Source organism: Saccopteryx leptura, chromosome 5, assembly GCF_036850995.1.
Source record: "Saccopteryx leptura isolate mSacLep1 chromosome 5, mSacLep1_pri_phased_curated, whole genome shotgun sequence".
Taxonomy (NCBI): domain Eukaryota; kingdom Metazoa; phylum Chordata; class Mammalia; order Chiroptera; family Emballonuridae; genus Saccopteryx; species Saccopteryx leptura.
Genome location: NC_089507.1, coordinates 125,171,615 through 125,195,648, shown reverse-complemented (window position 1 = coordinate 125,195,648; position 24,034 = coordinate 125,171,615). Strand labels below are relative to the sequence as shown.

Here is a 24,034-nt window from a genome sequence, read left to right as displayed (position 1 = left end):
GAATATCAGTTTGACCAAAAACATGCAAATAAAGGCAGTGCCTGACCAATGAACAATGAACAGGATATTTTCCATTTGTAAGTCATTTTCATGCTATAAGAGTAGGTTTCTGAGTTAGCTAACAAAAACTTTGTAATTTATAATGAAAAAATGATAATGGTGGAGACTGAATTCTAACATGAAAGTCAGTCTAGGCATAAACATGTCTTTATTGTGGTACTTAACTAAACCCACCAGACTTCCTCCCTTGACGTTGTTTTCCCCAACGTTCTGCCCTCCTTCACCTGCTTTCCCTGCACCGTGTGTGAGGCAGTGGGCTTCCCGTATTCTGTGATGTCCAGCAGGGCTGTGGCATTAGTGTTCTCAGAGACAGCTATGAGTGGAGGCTGCGGAGGGAAAGGGAAAGAGAGCTTGTCTGGCACTAGTGCCTTCACCACCTCAGCTGCAGAGATTATGGGGCACCTGCAGCCGGTGTGTTGGTTGAGTAGGGGGTGGATTCCATGGAGGATTTTAGCCAAAGGGGTTCTGGCAGCAACTGAAGGAGTTTGAAATGGTGGCTGTATTGGGGATCGGGGTTTTTTTTGGGGATGACAGCAGGATGAGGACAGTTATAGGGGGAGTGGGTGTTCCACCAGCTGGCTAATGATAGCATCAGTCATCACTTAGTATTTACTATGTGCCAGGCATTGTTCTACATGCTATTTATATATTAAATCACTTAATGAGGTTGTTGCTACTATTATTTCCTTTACATATGAGGTAGCTGAGGCACAGAGATGTTAAATATTGTGGTGCCTCCATAAATTGATATCAGGGGTTGCCTGTATGTTAATTCTGCCATATTGAATGTGCTGTATTGAATGTATTTATAGCCAAAAAGGGGAAATTAAAATTTTTCTTATGTTTCATTTTGTTTACACACCACAGAATTTGTTACAAAGAACACACAGTGTGCTTTGCTTCTCACGTAACTCCTCATTTAAAAAAAATTTTACCTAAATTTTTTTCTTTTTTATTGAATTTATTGGGTGCATCGGTTATAAAATTATATAGGTTTTAGGTACACAGTTCTATAACACATTTTCTATATTGTACTGTGTGTTCACTACTCCAAATCCAGTCTCCTTCTATCACGATTTATCCCCCTAAACCCTCAAATCCTCAGTTTAAGAACAGGAATTATCCCTAAAGCATTAGGTTCCTTGCCCAAAGTCATACACGTGGCTATCAGCAGAACTACGGTTAATTGGAACTTTATTCTCTGAGTCATGGTTTGGTGGACTTTCTATTCACCAAGTCTTCTCTGACCCTTGCCATTGCTGTGCATGCACGTCGGGTTCTCCTTCTGAACGACATGGGGGAGAATGCGTCTCGTTTGGAAAGGAAATTATAATTTTCCTATTTATACTTATATTTTCTCATTTAATGTCTAGGTCTCTATGACTTTTTTTATTGCTTTGTTCTTAATTTCTATTGTTTTATTTTGTATTCTCATATTCTAATATATGAAGAGTCTATCAACTGTGAAGCCCTCTGAACTGGTTGCCTTCTAAATTTTTCTGAGCAGATTTATAAATTGAATTACATGAGTTTCTAAGGGAGTCTGTGGCCCCAAAATATTTAGAATTATTGTTACATTTGGGTATGAAGTGAGATAACCCTCTTAGACCTGCCAACCATACTCTGCCCGCTGGGCTGTGACTAGGGCCAGGCCCAGGGCAGTCTGTAACTGCCAAGCCTGACAACGGAAAGAGCTTTGCTGTCTTCAAGGTCTCCACTGAACGTTTGTGTCTGAGGGATGCTGAATTAACTTTTTAAGAGCCTTCTTTGATTCTGTGAACTGGGCAGAAAAACCAACCAACCAACCAACCATTATTGGGATTAGCTCAGGGCTCAAGGGCCAGAGGCCAGGCAGACCTGGGCGTGAAGCCTGGCCTCGCCCCTTACTTGCAGTGTGGTTTTGAGCCTCAAATTCCTTATCTTTAATATTAAATAATAATGGAACCTATCTCATAAGGGACTATTAAATAGGCATGGCCATTATTATTATTAAACATTAATATTTTGTTTCTTCTTTTGTAGATGATGTTAAAAAATTGTTAAGAGAGTTAGATGTCATGAATTCTGTTATTGCTCGGCTTGTTCCAGAAGGTAAATTGGCATACTATTTGTATTTTTAAAAATGGGACTGCTGTGTTTTTCATATTTGATGACACTATTTTATTGAAAATAGTATATGATATACCAATTTTTAATTGTCATTAAAATATCTCAAACCAAGATGGGCTCCAACCAAGGTAAGCTTTGTGGAACCTTGGTTTTCAAATGGGCTTTAAAGTAAGAGTTAATGGGTAGTTAGCATATTTCTGTTATTTATTTTTGATATGCAGAAGAAGTCATTATCCATGAGTTTGCCAGCCTTTGCCTGGCGAACATGTCCGTAGAGTACAGCAGCAAAGTGCAGATACTCGAGTACGGGGGGCTAGAGCCGCTCGTCCGACTGCTGAGCAGCTCAGACCCTGATGTGAAGAAGAATTCGATTGAGTGCATTTATAACTTGGTCCAGGTAAGATTAGTGCCTGAAAATATGTTTTGACCAAAGCTGATTATAGAATTTGCTTTCCCATTAAAAAAAAAAAAAAGAAAAAAGAAAAAGAAAACCTTAAAACTCGCCAGTTTTGATTAATCTTGGTATTATTTACTAGTAATCATTTAGAGATAAAATAAAGGAAGTTTAATGTTGATTCCTTTCAATTTTCACATCTTATAAGTATTTTTCTCTCATGAAAGGGCATTTTAGAAATGTATTTAAATTTTAAAAGAATAGAATGGTTTATAAATTAAGGCAGGATTATTCTAGATAAAAATATATTTCTTCTGGAACGGGAAATCTGATATGCATGTTGAACTAGGATTCACCTGTGGATGTAAACTTGGTGATCTAAGCACATTGGATATGATGTATGCTCCAATCAGTGTACCAAGATTTTGCAACAGGCTTATTTATTAGCGAAAGGCTAGTGAATTGAGTAGGCTGAGCAGAACTCATTGTCCATGATTCCAAGTTGTGAGCTCACTGTGCTGCTTTCTTTTGTAATGGAAGCTGACCCCCCCACTTTGTCTTCTCCTCTGTCCCCCACCACTGCCCCCAGCGCCACACCCAGCATTCACACCCTCATACTTACAGCAGCCCAGCTCTATGACGCTGCAGTTAGCCTCCCTGCTTCTTTCCCTGCTCAGGTTCCTGAACAGTTCCCATGCACACTTGATCAACTGAAAGTACAAAAAGGATGAGATGGCAAAGCAAAGATTAGGGAGGGTTAATTGGGAGGCACACTGTCTAGACAAATCTAATGAAAAAAGAGAGACCAATAGGCTCATGCCAAAGGCAGCAAAAGCATCCACTCCTGGCCTTAGCAGGCCTTGCCACTTGGCTGTGCACTGACTGGTTTTTACCCATACTGCTCCCTGAAAAAGACACCTTGAAGAAGAAGCTTAGCTTTGCTTCCCTTTTCTGGTTACTTAAGGCTTCACCTTATCCAATAGGCCAAAATAATCCACCAAGCATGTTTGTGTTTTACATCCCAAGATTCCTTACAGCTCTATTTCCCTATACATTTTTTTTTATCAAAAAGAAATGAAAAGACTTCCACTATTCTTCATAACAGAAGTACTAGTTAATAACAGTGTATTGCAATGGCCAGATAGCTCAGTTGGTTAGACCAAGGTTGCAGCTTCCTTCTCTGGTCAGGGCATATACAAGAATCAACCAATGATTGCATAAATAAGTGGGACAAAAAAACAACAAACCAATGTTTCACCCCTCTCTCTTTCTCTCTCTCTCTCTCTCTCTCTCACACACACACTCACACACACACACACACACACGCACGCACACAATTTCTTTCTTCCTCTCTCAAATCAATTTAAGAAAACATAATTTTAAAAAAGCATAATAATTTCCTAGGGCTGCAGTAACAAAGTACCACAAACTAGGTGGCTTCAAACAACAGGGATTTATTCCCTAACAGTCTGGAAACTGGAAGTCTGAAATCAAGGTGTCTGCAAGGCAGTGCTCCCTCTGAGACTCTGGGCAGAATCCGCCCTGGCCTCCGGTGTGGCTGTTAATCCGTGGTCCAGCTTGGTTCATAGTTGCAGCCCTGCAAGCTCTCCCTCTGTCATTTTTCCCTTTATAAAGATACCAATCTTATAAGGACACCATTAAGTACCACCCTACTCCACTGTGACTTTAACTTAATTATGTTTGTAATGACCCTGTGTCCAAATAAGGGCACATTTTGAGGGCCAGAGAGTTAGGACTTCCCCTATATTTTAGGGGATACAATTCAACAAAAAACAAACAGAAACTTGAAATTGTTATGTGTGAATGAAGCTGAATAGTAGCAACTGAAGGATGTGTAGAGGGAAGCTAAGCTGTCAGTGGAGCCTTTCCCACTTTTAATACTGTTTTACATTTGCCACATTTTGATTTAAAATGTCAGAGTTTGAGAGCTTTTTATTATATTTTGTCTTGTTTTCTCCATTGCTCACTCCAGCCAACCCCTTTTACCCCCAAATCACACACATGAAATTACAGACACACAATGCAGAGCAATTTGTCTAAACTCTGATGACCCCTTGATATGTAAATGTCTTAAATAAAGGTCATGTGTCTGAACTAAACCTGATGTGAATTTGCATGCACAGGGCCTGCAAATGGCACTGTGTGCATAGAAGCCTTTCATAAACAATCCATTTGATTGAGGATAATAAGGAACTAATTCCATTGTTTCATTTTATCAAATGCTATTTTAAACAGGAAGAGTATGAAAAGAATTCATTATGCATAACTTCTGTTGTTATAGTGTTTGTAGTCATAGGAATTTACTGCATCATAAAGAAACAATACATACTGCAGAAGTCATAGATTGTGTCTATATCTTGTTATTGACAGCCTCTTCATAGTTTAAATAAATATTTTTGGTGTTGTCAATCGAGGGTTTGCTTACTTCTGTTTGTGAGTTATTTGAAAGGGAATCTGGAATGAAAGATTTGAAAATTATAATGGGATATTCTGCTAGAAAAGAGAAGTTCTCCATTCCTGAGGTTATATTTTGTTTTAAAACTTATTCATTTTGTCATTTGTATTTCATGACAGGATTTTCAGTGTCGAGCTACACTTCAAGAACTAAATGCAATCCCTTCTATATTAGAGCTATTGAAGTCAGAATATCCAGTCATTCAGTTGTTGGCTCTCAAAACCTTAGGTGTTATTACATATGAGAAGGAGTCACGAGCAATGCTGAGAGACAGTCAAGGAATGGACTACCTCATTAAGATCCTAGAAGCGAAGGTATTTGTAACATTTATTTAAAGTGTCTATGAGGAAATGCATCTCTCCCAAATGTTATGAAACATGAATTGTAGAATATTTTTAGAAATGAAATTTAATTACATTTAAGCATGATATTAAGTATAGTGGACTAATTTGCTTACTGTTACATAGTTTATCAGCATGATTAAATCAGACTAATGATAAAGGCCATTATAAAATAATTTTTAAAATCTTCTAGGAGATTTCTCAAAAAAATTAAAAATAGGACTACCATATGATTCAGCAATTCCACTTCTGGGTATTTATCTAAAAAAATGAAAACACTACCTCAAAAAGATCTAGGCATCCCCTATGTTCATTGCAGCACTATTTGCTATAGCCAGGAGATGGAAAAAGTCTAAGTAGAATAAGAAATTATCTATCTATCTATCTATAGTTATATAGTTATCTATACATATGTTATGGAATATTATTCAGCCATGAAAAACAATTAAATCTTACCAGTTGCAACAACATGGATGGATCTAGAGTGTATTATGCTGAGTGAAATAAGTCAGATAGATAAAAACAAATACTATATGATCTCACTTAGATGAGGACTCAATTAAAAAAAAAAAAAGACAAGAAACCCAAGTTCATACAGAAAACAGAATGGTGGTTGCCAGAGGTGGGGGTTGGGCAAAATGAGTGAAGGAGTTAAAGATACAATGTTCCTGTTATAAAATAAATAAGTTGTGGGAATATAATGTACAACATGGTGACCATAGTTAATAATATTGTATTACATATTTGAAAATGGCTAAGAGATCTTAAAAGTTATCACAAGAAAAATAATTTGGAACTATGTCAAGTAATGAATGTTAACTAGACTTAGTTGATGATATTTGTAATATATACAAATATTGAATCATTATGTTGTACACCTGAAACTAATATAATATTATATCTCAATTGTACCTTAATTAAAATTTTATGATGTAGAAAATGTAAAGTTTTAAATTACTGTTTATGATCTTCGTGATTTTCCTGAAATGGCTAGAATTAGTGTTTTAACCTTTGTCATAATTTTCTCTAGGGTAGAGCAAGAAGAGTAATTTACCCCACATTATGAAGGGTAGTGCTTTACTCTGTCTTCTGGTTTAAATACTAATTTTATCTAATTATTAACTTTTTTAGATACAGAAAAATGACCAAATATCTGGATACTGTGGTCTAGCCAAGTTAAAACATAAAAATTAACCATCACAGGTCCACTCTTGTCAATTTGGCACCTGTACACATCTTCTTAAATCATACTTAATTTCCAAATAAGACAATAACAAGGTCCTCCTCCTGCCTAACATGATGTAAATATCCTGCATACAGCCAAAAATGCACTGAACCTTTCCCAGAAGAGGTGTGAAGTCTTTGGATGATGTTTACTTTTCTCCTTGATAGCCCATAACTTAAGTGCTATCATGTAAAATTAACAATACTTGAATACTAGTTCATAAAGTCATACATCTTAGGGTATATGAATAAGAGGGAAGAAATTAAAGATATTGCATATATACACATATACATAACAAAATAAGAAGGAGATATTCATGACAAGTACATCTTCTTTTGTGTAACTGGTCACATGGTCATGATTGGTATATTTATACCTACCTTATTCTAATACCTGCCCCATATCCCCTTTGCCCTCAGCAAGTACCTCAGCTCATCTTAGTCGTTTGCTTGATGGAGTGACCCAAATGTCATTCCTGAAGGGTCTGGGCTGTTAGTAGTCCATCGGGACTGGGATTAGTGTAGCTTTCCATCTACTTTAATCACAAGGCACGGTAACACTAAGAGACACCCTCAGGGTTCTTTGATATTCCAGATACATTCTTTCTTATCTCTGTTGTGGAGTGGTGGTTCAGTTGCCCCTCGGTGGTAGGGATCCGTCACCCCGGCCAGCACAGTGACTCTCCTTACCTGTCGAGATAAAGGCATAAGGAGCCCAAAGTGGCTACAGGTGGCAGTCTTTTCTTTCCTAGTCTCCTGATGGAAGCATTCCTCTCTTCAGAATTTAGACCTCTAGATCAGCAGAGCGTAGGATTAAGGAGACAGGAAGTAAAAATTTTGCTAGTGGGTCACTAGAGGCAATAATGAGTGTGCCACTCCCATATCCACCCCCAACTCCCGGCTCATGAGCCCTGGTGATGGGAGAAACAGCACCACACAGTAGATGCTGAACCTACACAGCCTCCTGGAGACCTGCAGCCCCGCGGGGTTGAGCCATCTAGCTGGCCCTGGTACTGAATCTTAAAAGGCAAGTCTGTCAAGCCAGCTGTTTTAAGACGGTGGGGGTCAGGGTAACAGTGAAATCCGTTAGTTTGGGCCTGCTGCCGCACTCCTTTGGCTGTGAGCTAGCTCCTTGCCTGGAAGGAATACCATGACTGCGCCTCCTCTGTCTCACTCTCTCTTTGAGGTTCCCACCTGTATTTCCAGCTCAGATGAGGCTGCAGGTTCCCACCTCTGTGGGGCTTGGGACAGTCCGCAAGTGAGAAGGCCACATGCTCCCCGTACTTCCCTCCACCAGTTGCAGATGTTAAGGAGTTTACTTGCCTTCAGCTATTGTCTGTTTTCTCAAAAAATGTTTTCTTCAGACTTAAAATTTTTGTCAGTGGAGGTTGTATGAGCACCTTCACTTGGATACTATTACCAGAAGTTTCCAGTAATTATTTTTATCCATAAAACACCATGGAGTAGGGAAAATGAGAAAAGATGGGACAAATGGTTAGGGAAAGTGATGTTATGTTAATCAGCGGAACTGTTTCCTTGGGCCTCTATCCAAACAAAATTAAATACATTATGTTCTGACCAACCATATTCCCTCCTGTGTAAAATTTGCAAAGTATTAATTTCTTTAAGTACAAATTTCTAAAGTTATGTTTGCTTTTATTATTAGGAATTGAATGACCTTCATATAGAAGCACTTTCAGTGATAGCGAATTGCCTTGAAGATATGGATACTATGGTGCTGATTCAACAGACAGGGGGACTAAAGAAGTTCTTAGCATTTGCAGAAAACTCTACAATTCCTGATATTCAGAAGAATGCAGCAAAAGCCATTACCAAAGCAGCTTATGATCGTATGTCTCATTTTGTATAAACTAAGCATACATATTCCCTCTGTATTCTTGATTTTGATTTGTACTAACAAACATTCAAGTACTTGTCTGCTTTTAAATGACTGTTTGAGAATTGTACTATACTTACTGTTTAAGGCAAAATTCATCTCAACGCCACTGAATGAAAGTAGAGATTGCTTTGTCAAGGATATAATAAACAGAATATAATTTAATTATCATTCTATCTTTTAAAAATGATTTAATCTTAAATTAAGTTTTAAGCCTTTATTTCTCTTAGTTTTGGAATTATGCAGAATGTGTGCATTGCCTGTGATCCTGAAGACATTGTTTCAATAAGTCCACATTTGGAATGATATCTATATAGTAATGACAAGTTTCAGCGGGAGTCAGTGCGGTGCTATAGAGCTGTGAAATATAATGTGCTCATACTATATACATAATACAGTTTCATTTCGGTGGCAAGCTATGCTGACATAAATCTGTAAAATAGGAGAGATTAGTTCTATCACAAGCACTAAAGGTAAAATTATAGTTTTAATTTTTGTATATTTGGAGTGTATGATTTAGTACAAGATGGGACTTTATTTCCCCCTGCCACATCACTTCTCACAGAGACGATAACAACTTTGACTAGTTTCAGTGATTTATATTCTAAACACATATACTCATATCTGTATGTATGACTACATATATATTATGGGAACATTTCCTTTTCAACCCATACTGGATTTTTTCAAGGCAAAGTGTTGATGCTGTAAACCAGATTTCACTGTCCAGTGTGTAGTTGGTAGAGTGGCCCTGTGAGTTACACTACATGTGCCATGTCTAGAAAGAGGCTATGCACTTGAGATTTTTTAATATTGACAAAAGTTGGTTGATTTAGTATTCTGTCCCATAGAACTAGACCTTATCATATTTGGTCAGGTCTGTTTTCTTTCACAGGTGTTAGCCATTTGAGATCCAAAGAGACGGCAGTGGGAAGACAGCGACAATATCACACTAAAGTTTCTGCATATCTCAACTTCTCTTCGGATCAGTATAGCTGGACCCCTCAGAGACTGTTTCAGCCCCTCTTGGGAGAGTGTTTCATGAGCTTATTGCCCATCATGTGACACAGCAGTGGAGAGAGCACCACAGGCAGAGTACCTGGTGTTTTAGTTCACTACCAGCCCCGAGCGCTGCACTGACCTCAGTCTATGGCATGAGTGAACTATGGCCTCTCTAGACCTATTTACTAATTTATTTATTAATGATTTATTGAGCCCCTCTTTGGTGTCAGTAAATCCAGAAGAGGCAAGTACACAGGCAATCACAGTGCAATGTTAGAAGTGTTTGATGATGGAAGAATAAGGTCACCCAGAAGGGCCACCCAGGGTAGACTTGCACCAGCTAAGTCTTCCTGAAACAGCAAGGACCTATGTGAGTGAATAATAGAAATTGGCTGCTGAACAAAGGCGCTCCATGTGGAATGGGGGAGGCGAAAGGACAGTGTGTGTAAAGGCCAGGGAGGAACAGAGCATGGGAAGTTCCAGGCCTGAAAGTTTTCAGAATGGTCAGGAACAGAGTGTAGCAGAAAGCTGACAGTTAAGGTTGTAGAAATAATGAGGAGCCAGATGCTAATGGGCGTTATAAGCCAAATTAAGGACTTTAAACTTTATATTGATAGCAACAAAGAGCCTTGAATTGACGTAGAAGAGAACATGACAGATTTTCACTTTTTAAAAATTTTATTTATTGATTTTAGAGAGAAGAGGGAAAGAGAGAGAAAAAGGGAAGAAGCAGGAAGCATCAACTTGTAGTAGTTGCTTCTTGTATGTGCCTTGACTGGGCAAGCCCAGGGTTTTGAACCATGACCTCAGTATTCCAGGTCGACACTTTATCTACTGCACAGCCACAGGTCAGGCCCAGATTTTCACTTTTTAAAGAAGGAGCATTCTTGTTGCAAAGCAGAGAAGAGATTGGAAGTGTACAGGACCAGCCAAAAAAGACCCGGAAGTGGATTGCTGGGGTGACCTAGGTGTCCTGAAATAGATGTGGTGCTCAGGACGGACTCAGAGGCAGGGAGACTCCCCAGCACAGTGCTTGGCACACTGCAATGTCTCTAATTGTTTGTTGAATGACAACATGTGCTGGGTGAGAGAGTAGGTGATGTCTAGGGCAAAGCCAGGTTTCTGCCTTGGACAGCTACCGGTAGAACATGGCCAGTAACAAAAATAGGAAGTCAAGAAGATAAGCAGGGTTTGACTGAAGGAAAGGAAATAAGCTCTGTTATTATTTTAATGGTGGTGAAATAAACATAATATAAAATTTACCATCTTAATTTTTTAAGTAACCAATAAGTAAATTCACTTAAGCATTAACAAAATTCACATTGTTATTCTATCATCGCCACCATTCATCCACAGAACTCTCTTCATTTTGCAATACTGACACTCCAGACCTATTAAACAATGACTTCCCACATCCCCCTCCATGAAGTCTCTGGCAACTACCATTTTTTTATCTTTATAATTTTGACTAATCTAAGTATTTATATAAGTGGAATTATACAATAATTGTCTTTTTGTGACTGGCTTATTTTACTTAGCATGATGTCCTCACGGTCTAACTATGTTTAGTATGTGTTAGAATTGCCTTCCTTTTTAAGGCTGAAAAATATTCCACTGTATGCATAGACCATGTTTTGTTGATCCATTCATCCTTTGATGATAGACATCTGCGTGGTTTCCACCTTCTGGCTATTGTAAATAATGCTATTATAAACATGGATGTACAAATATCTCTTCAAGTCCCTTCAAGTCAATTTTTTTGGGTATATACCCAGAAGTGGAATTACTAGATCATATGGTAATTCATTGTTTAATCTTTTGAGGAATTGCTATACTGTTTTCCATAGTGGCCACACTATTTTAAATTCCTGTCTGCAGTGCACATGGGCTCCAGTTTCTCCACTTCTTACCAACACTATTTTCTGTTTTTCTTTTCTTTTTCATTGAATTTATTGGGGTAACATTTATTTATAAAATTATATAGGTTTCAGGTGTACAATATTATAACACATGATCTGTATGTTGTATTATATGCTCACCACCCCAAGTCGAGCCTCCTTCCATCACCATTTTCCTCCCTTTCCACTTTCCTCCCTCCCCCACCATTTTTTTTAAATTATTTTATTTTATTTATTCATTTTTAGAGAAGAGAGAGAGAGGGAGACAGAGAGGGAGAAAGAGGAGAGAGAGACAGAGAGAGAGAGAAGGGGGGAGGAGCTGGAAGCATCAACTCCCATATATGCCTTGACCAGGCAAGCCCAGGGTTTCGAACCGGCGACCTCAGCATTTCCAGGTCGATGTTTTATCCACTGCGCCACCACAGGTCAGGCTCCCCCACCATTTTTTGACAGTAACCTTCCTAATGCACATGAAATGGTATTTCACTGTGTTCTGATTTGCATTTTCCTAATGACTAGTGTGTTGAGCATCTTCTCTCTGTGCTTATTTATATGTCTTCTCTGGAGAAATATCTATTCAAATCCTTTGCCAAAATTTTTACCCAGGTGATTTATTTTTTGTTGAGTTGTAGGACTTCTTTATATATTCTGGATAGTAACTTGTTATCAGGTACATGATTTGCAAATATTTTCTCCCATTCTGTGCATTGCCTTTTTACTCTGTCGATGGTGTCCTTTGATGCACAGTTTTTTATTTTGACATGGTCCAATTTGTCTTTTTTTTTCTTTTTTGCCTGTGTGACACCCCAAGAAATCATTAATGACATTAAATCCAATGTCATGAAGTTTTCCCCTTATGCTTTTTTTCAATAGTTTTATAGGTTTAGCTCTTATATTTAGGTCTTCGATCTACAATATTTTGAGTTGCTTTTGTATATGGTGTGAGGTAAATATTCAACTTCATTCTTTTGCAAGAGAATAGCCAGTGTATGCACCACCATTTTTTGAAATCCATTCTTTATCTTTAACACAAAAAAATTTGACCAGATAGTTTTTAAATCCCATCTGGCACTTAATGTTTATGAATCTGCTGTATTCCAGTTCCAAATTGTGTCTCCTGATTACATTAGGATCTAATGACTAAATTTGTATTTTTTTATCTATGCCACTTGTGAATTTTTTTCAAATTCCTTTCAACTATCTCTTTTGCAGACTGAAAAATCCTTGTCTTGTTTAGTCTCTCCCCGTAATCATGTTCCCCAGTTGTCCTGTACTCGTTTTCTTACCTCTTCTCGGCTTTATTGTGTTCATGATACCCTCCAAGAAGTACAGTGATAAGTATTATGGCTAAGATTTTAAAAACATATACTATAATTTATGTAATATAAAGATGGGTTGTTTTATGATTTGTTTTCAATTTTAGTCTTACAAAGCAGGTATTTTAGTCAGACATTTGACCATGTGAGCACATTGGGCCAACCCTTTGAGGGAAAGACCTACAGTGATCCCAGATCCCATTTCTCAATAGGAAGCAGCACTCAAAGTTTTTCATTTTAAGATTTTTGATTTTAAGTTTTGAAAAAAAATGCAAATTAGGCTTTACATTTTCATTGAGGCCTAGTATATTATGAATGTGTCTAAGTATTTATATAGTCCTGGAAAGGTATTCTCTTTGCCTACTTCTTAACAAATATTTATTGTATGAGTGCTATATGCAACGCACTATTCTAGAAGGTAAGGACAACAATGAATGAGATAGTGAATAAATACTTGTTGAATAGACTAAAAGGTATATTTCCTGTAGAATGTAGGGTTTGCTATTTATCTTTTAGCTCTACTTTATAAATTAAATTGTACAGTTCTTTTTGTCTTTACTTTTTTATTTACTTTAATCTATCAACAATGAAGGGTGATATGTTAGAAGTTTCCCAGTATGTTGTTTCTGTTGATTTTCTCTTATAAGTTTATTTAAACTTTGCTTTATTTAATATTACTTTGTATCCACTACCTTTTTTTTTTTTTTTTTTTTTTTTTTTTTACAGAGACAGAGAGAGAGTCAGAGAGAGGGATAGATAGGAACAGACAGACAGAAAGGAGAGAGATGAGAAGCATCAATCATTAGTTTTTCGTTGCAACACCTTAGTTGTTCATTGATTGCTTTCTCATATGGGCCTTGACTGGGGGGCCACAGCAGACCGAGTAACCCCTTGCTTGAGCCAGCGACCTTGGGTCCAAGCTGGTGAGCTTTTGCTCAAACCAGAGGAGCCCGTGCTCAAGCTGGCGACCTCGGGGTCTCGAACCTGGGTTCTTTACATCCCAGTCCGATGTTCTATCCATTGTACCACCGCCTGGTCAGGCATTTTATTTATTCATTTTAAGAGAGGAGAGAGAGAGAGAAAGGAGAGAAAAAGAGGGGAGGAGCAGGAAACATTAACTCCCATATGTGCCTTGACCAGGCAAGTCCAGGGTTTTGAACTGGCGACCTCAGCATTCCAAGTTGACGCTTTATTCACTGCGCCACCACAGGCCAGGCCCCAGTTTTTTGTTTTTGTTTTTACTTCACTTACTGCTTTTTAACTTTAAATTCTAATTTGATATTAAGATTGCCATGTATGCCTGACCTGTGGTGGCTCCACACAGTAGATAAAGTGTTGGCCTGGAATGCTGAGATCATGGGTTCAAAACCCCAGGCTTCCTCCCTCAAGGCACATATGAGAAGCAACAAAGTTGATGCTCCCTGCTCCTCACCCCACTCCCTCCCTGCCTTTCTCTCTCTCTCCTCTTTCTAAAATCAATAAATAAAATCTTAAAAAAGAAAAACAATTGCCATGTATTGTCATGGTTTTGGCAGAAAACAGTTCTGTAAGCTCCGGACCATGTAAATAAAGAGATAATGAAGAGACTACTTTTAGAAGTATAGATAAGGTTAAGGTACCAAACAAGGGATGCTGAAGTTCCCAGGAGTTAGCACTATTGAGAAACCTTCATTACCACTAGATCCAAAGGCAATAAACAATAAAACATTGTTATTTTATTTTTATAACTATTGTATCTAGCCTTATTTCTGACATCACATTTTATGCTGTTTTTTTTATGTTTCTAAACTGTCTCTTTTGTTTTCTTTCTATCTTCTTTTTGTTACATAAATTTAAAAAATTTTAATAATTATTTTAAATATAAAGTTATTATAATTGAGATATTAAACTTTTTTTTTCTTGCTTTGTAACTCTTTTTCTTCCTGATATTTGTAAATTTCACAGGGGCTTATAGATTCTCTAAAAATTCTGCAATTTTTTTTTTTTTTTTTTGATAATCACTTTGCTACTAAGTCACTTTCATCATCATTTACCATTTAGAGTTCTGTACATATCAGGGTCTCTTTAAGTGTACAGTGTGAATTTCTCATAATTAAAACATAGCCATTCTTAAGATTTTATTTTTTATTTATCTCCCAATTAATCAGAGTATATTTTTTCCATTAAAAAAATTTTTTTTTCCAAGAATAGTCAAGACTAGTATATATTTTGAGACCTTCCTTGTGAATGTTGATTGCCTTTAAACATAGTCTAAGCAGTTTAACTGGGTTGGAAATTCCTTCACCATTAACATTTTCTCCTCAAATTTCTATGAATCTTGCTTTGGTAGAGTCTGAGTCTAAAGGACAACCTGACTTCCCTTCTTTTGTATATAAGATTCTTTCTTTTTGTATTTGGGTAGAATCCTTTTTCCTATGAGTTAAAAAATTTTGCCAAAATGTGTCTGAGACTCTCTCTCTCTTTGCCAATAACACAGCAAACCCATTTGATCTCCAAAATCCCATTTTGTTAATTTTTCCTAATGTAGGAAACTAATTTTTTTCCAGTATACTTTTGATTATTGTTTTATTTTATTTAATGTTTTCCCCCAGGAATATTTATTACCTTTAGATCGCCTCAGTTCTCTCTCTTCCATACCTATGGCATATACTCTTTCATAATTTTGGTTTTCAAAGTTTGATTCACCATGGAGGAATGAGGGGGCTCTGCCTAGGCCTGGTTTTAATGAACAGAAAAGGCTTACAGGGGGCCCTTGCCTATGTCCCCATCAGTTGAGATGCCAGTAGAATACATTTGCCCAGTTTGGGATCATGATGAGGCTTCTCTCTAATGTGGCATTGCAACACTTGTGTGCTATTCTTTTCCTGGTCCCATGGTTATATAAGAGGAAGCTGATAGAAATTTGGAACATTCTGCAGGACCCATAAGTACTCATTGACTGGGGGTGGTTTATGGAAATTTGTTTCTTCTTCTCTCACCCCTGCTTCAGAGCCCTCTTTCTCTCCTTTTATTCTCAGTGAACCTCTCAATCCAAAGACTAGCCAATTCAAATGGCTTAAACCTCTACGTCTTCCATCCCTTAACCTCCTGCCTCCTGCATGTGTCTTCTGCTTCCATGAACCTGCAGAAATGGTCCTTGTAGAATTTGACATTGACCTCCCAACTCCTAAATTCTACAGATATATTTTCAGGTTTATTTTTTTTTAATTGATCACTTTGTGGCATTCCATACTGCTGACTGCCCCTCCACTAGAAGAGTCTTTATCCCTTGATTTCCATAAGACCTCTCCTCCTTAATGATGACCCTAATCACTAGACCACCCCTTTGCCTTTTCCAGCTTCCTCACATCTGCCTATCATTTCCATATTAGCCTTGCCTTCCCAATATCTGTCTTGTCTTTCAAATCTCTCTGAGTAATCTCACTTGAGACTAATATTTCAGCTGACTTCTAATATTTGCTTCTGAATCCCAAATTATTATGACCTCTCTTCCGAATTCCTACCGATATTTCTGATAACTTCCAAGCACATCCAACTACAATACCTAAACTCAGCTATAATACACGTCAGCAGGTGTGAGAGGTCTTTAATTTCTTTGAAAATCTGATGAAAGATGCTCTTTTCCTAAATGTACAAATGCTTAACATTCTGCCTATAACTTCAGGGAGTTCATGGACTGCCAGAAGCCCATCTCTAACCTTTTGGATTCATATACTCCAAGTTAATACTTTTGTACTAGAATAAATAGATCCACTTGAAATCAGAGATTCTTCCATCTTATACTATGATATGGCCATTAGTTAACAAGTTCTTCTAGCTCAGATACTCTCCATCTCAGATACTCTCCATTGTGCTCTGGAGCATGTTATTTATGCTACACCATAATTTTTGCACACATTTGCTCTGGTTTAGGTCCTTAGTCTGGATTCCAATTTTGGAAATTATGTTTTCACCTATTGATATCCATGTACTTCAAATGGCTAAGCTTAGAGGGATCATCACATTTACTAATTCCATTGCTTTTGCGGCCCTTTCAGTAAAATAACTGGCTATTTTATCTCCCCTTAAGAAGCTTTATGGTGTCCTTTATCATGCTTTAACCTAGTGTAGCCCACTCTGCTTTAAATATACCATGGTTCCCATCTATCTTTACTACAGAGGACATACAGTACATGTTGTTTGTGCACAATAATACCCTGTGGGTGAGCTCAAGTAGTTTGACCTGATACTTTGGAATACTAACCAAGTGCAAGACAAAAGTTAACTAACTTCTGTTGCTTAGCAGAACCCCTATTTTTCATGTATTATAGAATGAGATTTACAGCTACCCTAACATAACTATACCAACTGCTGACAGCTGTTACAGTACAGATCTTTCACCTTTATCTTGAAGGTTTCATCTGTCACTGTAAAAGTTCACTTTGTGGAATTCAATTCATGCAATTGGAAACCTTTCTCTACCCTTAATGGCATAGTGTCCTTCCTTCTTAAATTGTTTCCACCTTTGGTGACTGTACAAACACTGGAAAAGTGAGCTGAATGATAAGCTAATCCAATGGGTGCACAGAAAGTTTAATTTTCTTATAGTCTGGTCTGGCAGCTTGATTCTTGGAGCCTCTAGAAAGATCAGTGATTGCACAAAGGTTCAAGCTTTCATTCTATCCCTGTATCCCAACGAGTGGGCCCTCTCCTGATTGACAACCTCTCTCCATTCCAAGCTTTTGCAGGAGCAGAATTCCCCTTACTTCAGTAGTTTTCAAACTTTTTGAAGTCAGGGCAAATTTAAAATCCTACAAATAATTGTAGGCGCACTATATACAGATTTCTGAGAAATATGTTATAATAATTAAGTAAAATATTAAAGAAAAATATATCAAGTCCAAGCATGCTTTCATGATAATTAAACAAAATAAATATGACAAAATTACATTATGACATTAAAAAACATTTTTATGTTACATTTTTTGAGTTATACTTTTTAGAATTCATAAAAAAGAGGGGTTAAAAAATAAAAAAAAATAAAAAAAAGTAATATATATATATATATATATATATATATATATATATATATACATTCTTAGTAAGATTTAGTAAATTCAGCAGGTCCTGCATGAATGTGTTAAGTTTTTTCATTCTTGTGTTTATGAGAAACATGAACCTGATGTGTCCTAGTGGTTTCTTCAATGTTTGGACATATATTTGAAAGGCAAACTCTCATTTCCTCATCAATACATTGAAGAATTCCTCTCTTTTTACTCTTAATTGTGTTGAGGATAGAAAATCCTAATTCACATAAATAGGATGTTGAAAATTGTAGTAAAATGTTCAAAGCTTTTTTAGATATTGCCACATATTCTTCTTTTATAGAAATCCAAAAGGCTTCAAGAGACAATTCCTTATGTTTAATCATCAATCCAAAACCCCACCATACATATCATCTTAACTTTACACCAAACAAAGGATAGAATAAACTTGCCTCCAGTCTTTCCAGGGAACATGGGAGGTAGTGTAAACAATCCAGCACCACAGCTTAACAGCCTTTTGCAACCTAATCAGGCAAGTGAGGTGGGGGATTGGGCAGACTGTCAGCTTACAGCCAATTCCCCACACCTCTGTACCCCCAAAATCTAAACTCCAAAAGCCCTGTTGGGTTTTTGGTCCCCAACAGGCCCATATTACTCTGGAATACCATAGGGCACACCTGGAAATCTTCTAGGGCACACACTTTGAGAACCACTGCTCTAAGGAGTTCACACTGCCTTAGCCATAACATATGGGGCAGAGCTGCCCACTCTGTTGAGAACAAAAGACCGGCACAGAACCAGTCCTCTTCCCCAGGGCCAGTACTAGGGGACAGACTGGCATCGTCCTCATTTACCTGATTATTCTTTTCTATTTTTGTTGATTTTCTTACCTCTTAACGCTGTTTACTGGCCAGATCCACAATAGCCACCTCTTCTTTCTGCCTCCACGCTAGACTGTGCCTTGTTTTCAAGCCCTACCTGTATTTCTGTCTACTCCTTTTTATATCAACTCTTGCCCGCCTTGACCTCTCTTGCTAGACCCAGTCAAGTTCAGCATGCCTTGCTTTATTTTAAACATGCCTTGTTTACTATTACTAACAATGATAAACTCTATAAGCTTATAAGGATTAACAAAGTTACCTCCTAATTATATTTCTGTATTGAAATAAATGATCATGAAGGAATTTTAAAATAATTTTCCACAGTTAGAAAACTATGTTCCTTATACTTTTGTTAAGGATAATGTACCCATCAGTGTTCATTATAACTTTTTTTTTTTACTTTTCATTAGCATCAAAAAAGATTTTGTAGGCTGGGTAATACATTGGCATTACATGTTAAAAACACAGTTGAAACAAACACATAACTCAACTTTCTTTAAGCTTTGTTTATTGAGTCAAGTTTTAACATGTATTTTGACCATGGAAAGCCCAAATCAGTATGCCTTTGACCTGGCATCAGGAGGAGGAAGGTGTTAATTATCACGTTGCCACGAGGTTTATGAACTGGCATTAACATCTCAGCAGGAGGAGAGGCAGCATCATAGTGACTTCTGCGAAGAGGTGAAGGAAAGCATCATTACACATAGACTTATTTTCAGTTACAAAACTTCAGGCTTTTTACTTTAGTGATACTAAAGAAATGTAATTTTTAAAGGACATTCCTCTGTTAATAGCATAATTACGTTGGCATCCTTATTGTCTGCATAATTAAAATATAAATACTTCACTTCTTGGTGTAGCGATTCAATGAAGGTACTTGGTTACTATTTAATTCTTGTTTTAAATCTATTATAGCCACTCTGCAGTAAACACTTTTGAGGTTTGGTGAACACAGCTGGATCTTGAGACACTAGATCTCTCAGCAGAGTTGAGAGACTAATTGCCTACAGTATTTAAATTATTTTTAAAAATCTTTCCAGTAATGGCATATTTACTGTTTTTGTTTGTTTGTTTAATGCAACAATTGCATACTCCAAACCTAGTCTCTTCAAATTAATTCTTTTGGCCTGTTTTCTAGATAGAATCCACACTCAGGTGTTCTGTTTAGTAAAATTGACTTAGAGCCATCAAGGAAGTCTTAATTATAAATCTAAACACTTTAGGTCAGAGACTCTGGAAAAATGTCAGATCTTGTTTATTCAGAAAAACTAATAAGGACTACATATATTTAAAAAACATTAGAAGCCACATTCTTGAGATTTAAGTATTAATCAAGCTTTTTAATGAAATCGTTATGGCCTGCCTGAATTCTAATTTTAAATGAAAGGAGCAAGGGATTAAAATGATAGGATTACAGGACATGGTGCGTGATTGGTTTAAGACGAATGAACAGAAGCATTAGTGATTTAGCTTGCGCCTGTTATGGCCTGATCGCTCAGCCTACGTCGTGTACCCAGGGAATGAAAGCTGTAAGTGTTTGCAAATATGCTGACACCAAAAGATGCCCTGCCTCTGCGAAAGGGGGCAATGGAAAAGTTATTGTTGAAGGGAGACAAGTCATGTATTAACTTTAAAATGAAAACCTAGTTGCAATCATTTCTGAAAATTTTTCTGCAAAACACAATTAATTAAAATATGTGTAAGCAATGAATTAGTTCCACATGTAGGTGTTATAATTTTATTAGTATCAGCATTTTTGCAGAGATTTTTATTTTAACAGAATATTTTTCCATTATATATCAGCATCCTAGCATCCTAATATCATACCTCACACATTCTTCTATTTTAATCATGTAAATTGACTTTATAAACGTTAATTAGTGGAGACTCAAACCTACAACAAAGTTTTTTTTTGTTGTTTTTTTTTTTGCATTTTTCTGAAGCTGGAAACAGGGAGAGACAGTCAGACAGACTCCCGCATGCGCCCGACCGGGATCCACCAGGCACGCCCACCAGGGGCGACGCTCTGCCCACCAGGGGGCGATGCTCTGCCCATCCTGGGCGTCGCCATGTTGCGACCAGAGCCACTCTAGCGCCTGGGGCAGAGGCCACAGAGCCATCCCCAGCGCCTGGGCCATCTTTGCGCCAATGGAGCCTTGGCTGCGGGAGGGGAAGAGAGAGACAGAGAGGAAGGCGCGGCGGAGGGGTGGAGAAGCAAATGGGCGCTTCTCCTATGTGCCCTGGCCGGGAATCGAACCCGGGTCCTCCGCATGCTAGGCTGACGCTCTACTGCTGAGCCAACCGGCCAGGGCTACAACAAAGTTTAATGAAGGAACTCTGCATAAATTAGTAAAGAATTACTGGTAAACTGTTTCTTTTCAAAGTAGCCTTTGTTACTTCATATGGCATTTAAACTGAATTTGGTGCCTGGCCAGGTGTTGGCACAGTGGATAGAGTGTCAGACTGGGACACGGAGGACCCAGGTTCGAAATCTCGAGGTCACCAGCTTGAGTGCAGGCTCACCAGCTTGAGCATGGGGATCATAGACATGACCCTGTGGTCGCTGGCTTGAGCCTAAAGGTCACTGGCTTGAAGCCCAAGGTCACTGGCTTGAGTAAGGTGTCACTTGCTCTGCTGTAGCCCTCCGGTCAAGGCACATATGAGAAAGCAATCAATGAACAACTAAGGAGCCGCAACAAAGAATTGATGCTTCTCATCTCCCTTCCTGCCTGTCTGTCCTTCGCTCTGTCTCTGTCTCTGTCACAAAACAAACAAACAAAAGAAACTGAATTTGGTTTAATATATGTTTTCTAATAAATACTTTTTAATAAATAGTAACTTATTTAGAATTAACTATAGAACACAAAACAAAAATTTAGATTCTAATTTTATTTTATTTAAAATTTGCTATACTAAAGCAAATATTGTATTCAACTAAATTAGAATATTAATTGAATGCAGTATTTCATTCATTGACATTTATTTTACAAAATCAAATGAAATCAAAAGAAAAACATTAGGAAATGAGAAGAACATTTAAAATACTTTGGTTTTTAATTTAGTATTTTATAAAGGGGTGAATTATGGTATGTACTTAAATTCATAATTTTACTTGTTTTTAAATAAAGAACACCAGCCTATATGTATATGTTTAGATTATATTTATGATAATTTAGCAATTAAATAATTATTTTTATATTTGCTATGCTACCATGTATTGTAACTTAAGGTAAAAAATGATTACAATTATTTTTATATAAGCTTATAAATTCCTTAAGAGTTGGAATCATAGTTTATTACTCATTTTTATTTTCTCTAGCTCACCAATTTGTACATCTTAGTTATTCTTCAAATGTTGGACTTGTCTTTAAAATAAACATCACATAAACAAGTGTTTGTCCTTAGTGAAAAGACAGCATGTCTGAACACAGTACAGTGCTGGGAAAATGACTGGTGTTAAACAAGTTCTTGTTAAATCTAAAACTTGCCTCTCTCTTATGATATAACTTTCTTTGCCATAGTTGGTATCATATAAGGGAATAGAAAAAAGAGCAATATCCATGATTTATTTTGCATAGCCAGTGTGTTCTAAGGGTTAAATAGGTCTATTTTTTGTGTGTGGTAGCTTATACTCTCTCTGACTGAAGCTAGCAAATACTTTGAATTTCTATCATATTTTGGACAGTTTTTGCAGCAAAATTCTGATTTTTTTTTTCTTTTGGCTCATGAAAGCTGAAAACAGAAAACTTTTTCATGAACAAGAGGTTGAAAAATGCCTTGTAGACCTTTTGGGGTCTGAAAACGACGGAACAAAAATTGCTGCCTCCCAGGCTATCTCAGCGATGTGCGAGAACTCGAGCAGCAAAGAGTATTTCAACCATCAGGGTGAGCGAACTCGAGAAAACGACTTTGTACAGTTTTAGGTTACCATATTCTAGTTGATGTGGATGTTGGTAAAGTCACACTTATCTTTTTTTCCCCATAGGGATTCCACAGTTAGTTCAGTTGCTAAAAAGTGACAATGAAGAGGTAAGGGAGGCAGCAGCCCTGGCCCTGGCTAATCTGACCACCTGCAACCCTGCTAATGCGAAGTAAGTACGAAAAGACTCATTCAGCACTGCCTTGTGTGGGATGGGATGTCTAACGGTGCAAAATGTGCTCATTCTAACATTTTGGCTTTCATGGAAGTTTACATATTTTTTTCAGATAGTGTATCTTGGAATAAATTCCTTATGAAATCCTCAGGAACCCTTATGAAAATTAGCCATCAAGCTGTTTTCCAAAGATACAATCATGTGCCACATAGGGACATTTTGGACAATAACTGACAACATATATAATGGTGGTCCCCAAAGATTATAATGAAGCTTAAAATTCCTGTCCCCTAATGACTTCATAGCTATTGTAAAGTCATAGAGCAACACATATGTGGTGATGCCAGTCATAGAAAAGTACTGTATATCATATTTTTACTGTGCCTTTTCTATGTTTAGGTCCACACATACCATTAAAATACACAAATACAATTTGTATTTGTACAGTATTCAGTACAGTAACATGCTGCACAGGTTTGTAGCCTAGGAGCTGCTGTGTAGTAGGCCATAGCATCTAGGTGTGTGTAAGTGCATTCTATTATGTTTGCACAATGACAAAGTTGCTTAACAACACATTCCTCAGAACGTATACCATTATTAACCCTTTGAGTAGTATGAACATTCATGTACATCCTCGTGCCTCCTAACCATCCATTTTTAAAATTTTTATTTAAAAATGTGTAAGGCAATATTAAAAAAGGCAAATGTATGTTCTTCTTGTTTCCATAAATTGGTTATCAAACAAACATGATTTTAAGTTAATAAAACTGGAAGTGGAACTAATTTCATTTTTTGAAGAAAAAAAAAAACTCACCCCCAGGGATCAGCAAGCATGAAAAAAACTCACTACTCAAAGGGTTAAGTGACATATGACTATTATAAAATCTTGACTATTTGTGGGCTTGTTTGGAAAATATGCAGGTCGTTTGATTCAGGTAACAGGTTAACTCCTGTGAAAGGTTCCAGTTCAAATAAAACTGGATAATGATGGAAATCTTAAAGATAACATATAACATTTGCTAAATCTAGAAAAAACTTGAAAGATATATTTTAAATGAACAGAAACATTAAATAACTCTAGAATCATTTAAAAATTCAATTTAAAGCAACACATTACAGGTAAATACGATAAAGAAAGGTTGGAAAGGAGTGCCTTCTATATTCCAAGCACAATATAAATCGTATGTGACTTATATTCATTGAAAATTTTAATTATTAATATAATTCATCAACTAATGAGGCAAATCAAGCTCTGCAAGGTTACCTAATTTTCCTGTGTACAAATATTTATTAAAATAGCTGAGCTGGAAATTAAATC

General features: G+C 37.1%; 1 protein-coding gene across 4 annotated transcripts in view; it reads left to right on the top strand.

Moving 5' to 3' along the window:
- ARMC3 (armadillo repeat containing 3) overlaps positions 1-24,034 on the top strand; it is an 85,138-nt gene that overhangs the window by 24,136 nt on the left and 36,968 nt on the right. For all 4 annotated transcript variants that reach the window (XM_066384552.1, XM_066384553.1, XM_066384551.1 and 1 more), the window contains exons 5-10: positions 2,083-2,151; positions 2,391-2,566; positions 5,159-5,353; positions 8,271-8,454; positions 22,355-22,507; positions 22,608-22,713. In XM_066384552.1, coding sequence (XP_066240649.1) covers positions 2,083-2,151; positions 2,391-2,566; positions 5,159-5,353; positions 8,271-8,454; positions 22,355-22,507; positions 22,608-22,713 — 883 coding nt within the window. The remainder of the gene's footprint in view (positions 1-2,082; positions 2,152-2,390; positions 2,567-5,158; positions 5,354-8,270; positions 8,455-22,354; positions 22,508-22,607; positions 22,714-24,034) is intronic.